The sequence below is a fragment of the Gobio gobio genome (assembly GCF_949357685.1).
Source record: "Gobio gobio genome assembly, chromosome: 20".
NCBI lineage: Eukaryota > Metazoa > Chordata > Actinopteri > Cypriniformes > Gobionidae > Gobio > Gobio gobio.
This window is the reverse complement of record NC_137113.1, coordinates 13,740,881-13,749,618: the sequence shown is the minus strand read 5'-3', so window position 1 is coordinate 13,749,618 and position 8,738 is coordinate 13,740,881. Positions and strand designations below refer to the sequence as shown.

The 8,738-nt window shown below is 47.6% G+C and overlaps 1 protein-coding gene across 1 annotated transcript; it reads right to left on the bottom strand.

Annotated features, from left to right (window-relative positions):
* gpr142 (G protein-coupled receptor 142) lies at positions 1–7,006 on the bottom strand (the record flags this gene model as incomplete). The annotated part of the gene is made up of 2 exons (XM_079801546.1): positions 1–953; positions 6,874–7,006. The coding sequence occupies 2 exons, from the start codon at positions 7,004–7,006 to the stop codon at positions 1–3; spliced, it is 1,086 nt and encodes a 361-aa protein (XP_079657672.1).
* Between the last annotated feature and the right edge of the window lie 1,732 nt (positions 7,007–8,738).

The window sequence follows — 8,738 nt, the reverse complement described above, 5'->3', positions numbered from 1 at the left end:
CTACATCTTGATGTCTGCCCTTTTCGGAGAGAGAGGGGTGATCTCTCGCTGGGAACGTTTGGTGCTGGAAATAGAGGAGGTGGAGGCATTGGCAGCATTGCGCTGGTGATGAAGGGGCCGACGTGGGTGCAACGGTGCCCCCCGGAACAACAGGACATCCCTCACTGCTGCTCTAAAGGGTTTGCTGACAAAACAGTACAGAAAGAAATTCACAGCAGTGTTTAGCATGGCAAACATGTTGGATAAATCGTATGCTAGATGCACCCGCCAGTCGTTGTGCACCGATGACACATAAAGATGGTAGAGCACCACTCCAGTACGAGGCGCCCACAGTATAGCAAACACAGAAGTCACTGCTAGGAGCATAGCTGTGGTTTTACCCAGCTTGCCAGGCAGTGCCAGTTGTTTCCCACTCTCGTCTTTGCACATCTGCTGCCGCTGTCTCTTCCGGAGCCTCAGAATGATCAAGGAGTTTAGCACGAGGAAGATGCAGCATGGAAGAAAGTAAATAATAGTCACGTGGGTCCAAATCAGGGCAGTATCCAAGTTGTTGGGCGCGCGGCTCACCCTCCACATGTCCGACCACCAGAAAAATGGCACGCCGGATGCCAGTGCCAAAGTAAACACCACCGCGATGATCCGCCGGGCCCGTGCCGGGTAGCTGATCTGACGGTGGAGTAATGGGTGGCACAAAGCAACGTAGCGGTCGACCGTGAGGGGTACGGTGGCCCATATGGATGCATGATTGGCGGAAAACTCCATCATACTGACCGAGCGCAGCAGCAGCACAGGGACGTCTCTGTGAAACACAGCAGTTTCGAGCAGGAATCCCACGAAGATGATGAACAACTGGCTGAGGATGTCCGAGCCGGTCAGAGCAAGAAGATACACGTAGAGGGCCTTCTGAGTACGAACAGCCAGCCGGTAAAGAGCCACCAATGTCAGGATGTTCACTGGGAAAAGGTGACAACTGGAATTAGAAACAAGAATTGAGGTAGACAAGGATGAACAAGTCAAACAACAGTGAGGGAATGAGGCCAGAGAAGGGAGAAACAGAAGACGGAGATGGAAATCAAGGGAATGGAGGGAGTAGACACAGCAGGATTGATGGGAAGTAAAAGATTAGGGGTCATATTTACAGAACATGGCGGCCCCCTAAAACCTTTGCCCTGATTTTCCCCAAAGAAGAGATTCAACTGTTAATATATACTGCTTTTGCTCGTTGACAAGACAGGAGATAAGTGTATTTTAAGTGTTTAAACATTGAAACTATTTATAGAAAAAACATCTCCATTAGCAGAACAAAATAGAAGAATTTAACTCTGAGATGCAACTGAATCAAATATAAGGAAAATTCTATTTCTTCTTGTACACCTTAATGTTGTTCCAAACGTGTATGCTGCATTTTTTCCCAACAAACTTTCCTTACAGTTTATTGACCACTTCATATCACTCTGTAAAAGCATGATAAAAGTACTTAATGTTTTGGCTTAACCGTCCCTTTAAGGTTAAAGGGATAGTTCATCCAAAAAAATTACAATTCTGTCATCATTCCAAACCTGTCTGACTTTCTGGGGAACATTTAGAAATGTTTTTTACATCCATGCAATGATTTTTTGGACCCCATTAACTTTCATGGTATGGACAAAAACAATTTAAAATGTCTTCTTTTGAGTAAATGATGACAGAATTCTAATTTTTAGGTTAACTAGAGAGAGCTCATATAAGCCAGCTAGTAAACTGATTTAAATGGGCTGTTGTGAATACCAAGCATCTGTCCCTGATCTGGTTTATAGTAGCAGTTCATGGGTAGCTTTAGAATGAGTTGCTAATTAATCATTATTGATTGATTGATTGATTGATTGATTGATGGATCACCTTTCTTGACCTTAAGCTGCTGTCAGTCTGATTGGTGTAGTAATTTGCGGTTGCTTAATGATTTCTTGTCTGGTCTGATGTGTGTCTTAATGAATGAATCTACCATGACCTAACTCCATCAAACGACAAGGTGAAGATATAGGCTATATATAAAAAAATGGGCCAAGCCAGAAACTACTAAATATTTAGTGGTCTTTTAATGGTCTTAAGCATTTTAAACACAAATCTCTGGTTATGAAATTAGCAAGAATTGCACAAATACTGTAGATAAAGTAACTTAGCACGGACTAATTTTTATTATATTTATTACCAGATTTTCGAAGACACCGCTCTGGAGCATCACCATGCAACTCGTGTTTCATTGTGATTCACAAAAAAATATTTTTCTGAGACGCCAATGGCTTTAAGTAGTGCATTTGCTTAAATTTAACCAATTTCCTGACCAATAATTTGAGGTTAAGACAACTAAAAGCTTAATGTTAAGCAAATTGCATTGCATTTAATAATAAATTAACTTTCATTTTATGAAATTAACTTTCATTTTATGGACAATGGCGGAAGAACACTTAACTTCCCAGATCTATGAATTAACAGATTTAAATGATAAATTACATTAGGACTAATATACTTAAAGCTTTCAGTGGTGTATAAAGACCTTACATAATGAACCGTTATGTTTTTATTACCTTAGAATGAGCCATTTCTATCTACATACATTGCGGGTCCCCTTACAGTGAAGTTGCCATTTTGCTGGGGTTAATGAGCACTGAGCGCCCGGTAATCGCCTGGATCTCACAACTCCATAAACACAAGATTTTTTTTATAAATAAACCACAGATTTGAGCTTTAAACAACTACATTCCCACCTGAAAAAGTCTTAAAACTACATTTTGTGACACAATAGTAGTATTTTAAATTAGGGTTTCTCATCACGTCACTTTACCACGTCACTTGACAGCAGCAAGCAGGCTCCTGATTGGTTAACGCGGCGCGAATTGACTCCAAAGTTCAGATTTTTCAACTCGGGCGTCAGGCGCGAATTTGCTTCAAACGTAATACGCGTATAACATAATGCGCGCATCGCGCAAGACGCTCAATCTGGTCATTCGCATGAACTGGACACACGAATGAGGTGGAATTGTGTTTAATGACACAAAAAGGTGTTTAATTGGGGTCCATCGCACCGCGCGAAACGCGTCTATCTCGCCGCAGGACCTCCAGACACGCGTCAACGCGCCTTTCCATTGACTTAACATGGAAATCACTCGCGCCAGACGCTCTATTCGCGTTCGGTGTGAACGCAGCATAATAAGACCTTGATTAGCTAGTACAGGTGTGTTTAATTGGGGTTGGAGCTAAACTCTGCAGGACAGTGGCCCACCAGGAGCAGGATTGGACACCCCTGCCCTAAACAGACAAACTGCTCTACAGAGCTCAAGCTACTCTCTGCTGTCTCAGTTGACTACATTTTTGCGCTTCGAAAGGGAGGGGTGAGTGGTGGGCAGTGCAAATGACACACTGAACCTTTAAATGCTGCACGTTTCGGGGTAATTCCATCCATCCATCCATCTTCTTCCGCTTATCCGGGGCCGGGTCGCGGGGGCAGCAGTCTAAGCAGAGATGTCCAGACTTCCCTCTCCCTAGACACTTCCTCTAGCTCTTCCGGGGGGACACCGAGGCGTTCCAAGGCCAGCCGGGAGACATAGTCCCTCCAGCGTGTCCTTGGTCTTCCCCGGGGCCTCCTCCCGGTTGGACATGCCCGAAACACCTTCCCGGGAAGGCGTTCAGGAGGCATCCGGAACAGATGCCCGAGCCACCTCAGCTGTCCCCTCTCGATGTGGAGGAGCAGCGGCTCTACTCCGAGTTCCTCCCGAGTGACTGAGCTTCTCACCCTATCTCTAAGGGAGCGCCCAGCCACCCTGCGGAGAAAGCTCATTTCGGCCGCCTGTATCCGGGATCTTGTCCTTTCGGTCATGACCCAAAGCTCATGACCATAGGTGAGAGTAGGAATGTAGATTGACCGGTAAATCGAGAGCTTCGCCTTACGGCTTAGCTCTTTCTTCACCACGACAGACCGGTACATCGACCGCATTACTGCAGAAGCTGCACCGATCCGTCTGTCAATCTCCCGTTCCATCCTCCCCTCACTCGTGAACAAGACCCCTAGATACTTGAACTCCTCCACTTGGGGCAGGAACTCTCCACCAACCTGAAGTGGGCAAGCCACCCTTTTCCGACTGAGGACCATGGCCTCGGATTTGGAGGTGCTGATCCCCATCCCAGCCGCTTCACACTCGGCTGCAAACCGTCCCAGTGCATGCTGAAGGTCCTGGTTAGAAGGGGCCAACACGACAACGTCATCTGCAAAGAGCAGAGACGAAACCGTGTGGTCCCCAAACCTGACACCCTCCGGCCCTTGGCTGCGCCTAGAAATTCTGTCCATAAAAATTATGAACAGAACCGGCGACAAAGGGCAGCCCTGCCGGAGTCCAACATGCACCGGGAACAAGTCTGACTTACTGCCGGCAATGCGGACCAAACTCCTGCTTCGGTCATACAGGGACCGGACAGCCCTCAGCAAAGGACCCCGGACCCCATATTCCCCCAGCACCCTCCACAGGACATCGCGAGGGACACAGTCGAATGCCTTCTCCAAATCCACAAAACAAATGTGGACTGGTTGGGCAAACTCCCATGAACCCTCCAGCACCCTGTAGAGGGTATAGAGCTGGTCCAGTGTTTCACGACCAGGACGAAAACCACACTGTTCCTCCTGAATCCGAGGTTCCACTATCGGCCGAATTCTCCTCTCCAGTACCCTGGCATAGACTTTCCCGGGGAGGCTGAGAAGTGTGATCCCCCTATAGTTGGAACACACCCTCCGGTCCCCCTTCTTAAAAAGAGGGACCACCACCCCGGTTTGCCATCCCAGAGGCACTGTCCCCGACCGCCACGCGATGCTGCAGAGGCGTGTCAGCCAAGACAGCCCCACAACATCCAGAGACTTGAGGTACTCAGGGCGGATCTCATCCACCCCCGGTGCCTTGCCACCGAGGAGTTTCTTGACCACCTCGGTGACTTCAGCTTGGGTGATGGACGAGTCCTCCTCTGAGCCCCCAGCCTCTGCTTCCTCAATGGAAGACGTGACGGCGGGATTGAGGAGATCCTCAAAGTATTCCTTCCACCGTCCGACAACATCCCCAGTCGAGGTCAACAGCCACCCATCGCCACTGTAAACAGCGTTGGTAGGGCACTGCTTCCCCCTCCTGAGGCGCCGGACGGTTTGCCAGAATCTCTTCGAGGCCAGACGATAGTCCTTTTCCATGGCCTCACCGAACTCCTCCCAGGCCCGAGTTTTTGCCTCCACAACCACCCGGGCTGCAGTCCGTTTAGCCTGCCGGTACCTGTCAGCTGCCTCAGGAGTCCCACAAGCCAGCCAGGCCCGATAGGACTCCTTCTTCAGCTTGACGGCATCCCTTACTTCCGGTGTCCACCACCGGGTTCGGGGATTGCCGCCTCGACAGGCACCGGAGACCTTGCGTCCACAGCTCCGAGCAGCCGCTTTGACAATGGAGGTGGAGAACATGGTCCACTCGGACTCAATATCTCCAGCCTCCCTCGGGATCCGGTCGAAGTTCTGCCGGAGGCAGGAGTTGAAGATCTCTCTGACAGGAGACTCGGCCAAACGTTCCCAGCAGATCCTCACAGTACGTTTGGGTCTACTGAGTCTATCCCGCTTCCTCCCCCGCCATCGGATCCAACTCACCACCAGGTGGTGATCAGTTGACAGCTCCGCCCCTCTCTTCACCCGAGTGTCCAAGACATATGGCCGCAGGTCAGATGAAACGACCACAAAGTCGATCATTGACCTACGACCTAGGGTTTCCTGGTGCCATGTGCACTGATGGACACCCTTATGCTTGAACATGGTGTTCGTTATGGACAAACTGTAACTAGCACAGAAGTCCAATAACTGAAAACCACTCGGGTTCAGATCAGGGGGGCCGTTCCTCCCAATCACGCCCCTCCAGGTTTCACTGTCATTGCCCACGTGGGCGTTGAAGTCCCCCAGTAGAACGACGGAGTCCCCAGTCGGAGCACTCTCCAGCACCCCTCCCAGGGACACCAAGAAGGCCGGGTACTCTGCACTGCTGTTTGGCCCGTAGGCACACACAACAGTGAGAGACCTATCCCCGAGCCGAAGCCGCAGGGAAACGACCCTCTCGTTCACCGGGGTAAACTCCAACACATGGCGGCAGAGCTGGGGGGCTATAAGCAAACCCACACCAGCCCGCCGCCTCTCACCATGGGCAACTCCAGAGTGGTGAAGAGTCCATCCCCTCTCGAGGAGTGTGGTTCCAGAGCCCAAGCCGTGCGTGGAGGTGATTCCGACTATCTCTAGTCGGAACCTCTCAACCTCACGCACAATCTCAGGCTCTTTCCCCGCCAGCGAGGTGACATTCCATGTCCCAAGAGCCAGTTTCCGTGTCCAGGGATCGGGTCGTCTAGGCCCCCGCCTTCGACTGTTGCCCGATTCGCTTTGCACCGGCCCCTTACGGTCCCTCCCGTGAGTGGTGAGCCCACGGGAAGGTGTCCCCACGTCGCTCCTTGGGGCTGAGCCCGGCCGGACCCCGTGGGGGAAGGCCCGGCCACCAGGCGCTCGCATACGAGCCCCAACCCCAGGCCTGGCTCCAGGGTGGGGCCCCGGCTGCGCCGTACCGGGCGACGTCACGGTCCTTGTTTTTGTTTTCTTCATAAGGGGTTTTTTGAACGTTTTTGACGTTTCGGGGTAATTCATTCAGAAAAATTACGCTTTAATACAAACAAATTTTACTGCACTGTCTTTGAATTTCATTCCATTCCATCATACTTTCTTTAAATTCAATCAAAAATCGCATCTTGATTTTGACCTTAAATAACTTAAAATGCATTCTCCATCGATTTCTCAATAAACGGACCCATATTTATATAGGTATTAAAATGCACATCTCATACCTGGCACTCCAACACACAACAGAGCACTGTAGTAGACGACAGGGATGTAAGCCAGCACACACTCTGACCTCTCCTGAGCGCTGCGCTCATCCTCCCGCTGGTCGGGCGCTGTGCCATTGTGCCAGTCAATCATGGCCTCTGAGTTCCTCTTGTGAAAGGAAAGAGAACAGGAAGAAAACGTTAAAACCTCTGTCTAAATATGAGCAAAAACCTTTGAGCAACAACTGAAATCAATGTGAAATGAATCTTTTTTTGTGTGCTGAACGTGTTTTGTTACGGAGTCTGTTGTGCAGAATGAGCAGAATGGAATTTTACTATGCTCTTGTCCTCTCATCGGGTCATTGTGTTAATGACAGAGACAGCTTGCCCTCATAGGTTAAAAACAGTCAATTAGAACAGATGGAATGAGTGCACCACACTCTCCCTCATTTACTTGTCTTATCTTTCCACTTTCTACCTTTCCTTCTGTGTTTAACTTTGATTACTCCCATAACTGCCCCCCTCCTGAGAGGATGAGGTGATCAGCTCTGTGCCAAACATGTTTATTTGCTTTCAGACTCAGTGCAGAAAGCAGAAATAATCTCTTTGCTCTGTATATTTCCTTTTACCGCATGACATTGAGTTTTACGAACTTACTTCCCTTGCTAATGTGCTTTGATTCTTTTCCTGTAAAGAAAAATAAAGGGTCAAATTGTGCATTTTGCCTTTGCAATGTGCATTGTTTTGCGTACTTATTGGAATTGAATCGCAGTATATTTAAAAGCCATTCATTTTTTCCTCCTGGCAAACAATATGAGAGGGTTTATGTTGTGGAACATGATTGCCTGCTATGAGGGTGCTGATTCATCAACTGTCCTGCTTAGGTGGGCAAATTCACACTGTGAGTGAGAATTGGAGAAGGCAGGAATGATTGGTCTTCTGTCACCTCATAATTACTTCTGTATTTGCCCTATCGGGGATTTATGTGGGAGCATGGTGTCTTTGTGATTGCCTTTTGCAATTCTGACTGGAGCCATTCTTTCCCACATATTCAATTTCATTGCATTTATCATCATTTAATTTAGGAATCAGTCAAATCTATGTTGTTTCTATGGCAGAATGGTGTTAATATGTTTTAGGAAAATATTTAAGGTGCCCCTATTATGGTTTTTCAAATATTCCATTTAATGCAGTGTGCACTCTCAGAAAAAAAGGTACAGTGGAGGTACAATTTTGTTCCTTGGGGAAAAAAATGTATAATTGTACCTTTAAAGGTACACAATTGGTCCTTAGGGTACAATTATACCATTGTTTTCCTCTACTTAGAGCAGGGGTAGGCAAGTTCGGTCCTAGAGATTCGCTGTCCTGCAGAGTTTGGCTCCAACCCTGAAAGATATCTATATCTTATTGAGAACTAACAGAGATTTAGATGTTGATGTTTTATTGAAAATGGTGATCAGTGTTTCATTTTGTTGGGCAGTTTTACTCTTGGCTTTTAAGGTGAGTTTGTGGTTTTTGTTACAGTGTTAACAAGTGTCATCTGTTCAAATCAAAAGAAGCCATAAACAAAAATGATCATGAAGAAAAATGTTTGACTAAACTCATCACTGAATACAAAGGTTAATACATAATATTCACCAACAATACTTTTTTGCCACAGATCAGACATTCTGAATTTTGATTTTTAAATACATTCTAGGGGGAAAAAAGTTTAGACGCACTCAGATATCAAGAATCAGCATGAATCTCAACAATGGTAACATACTTAATGCGGCAATGCATGCTGGGAGCCATGAGTTTTATACTGTGGTGGCTTAGGGTTGGAGCTAAACTCTGCAGGACATCAGCTCTCAAGGACCAAACATGCCTACTCCTGACTTAGAGGT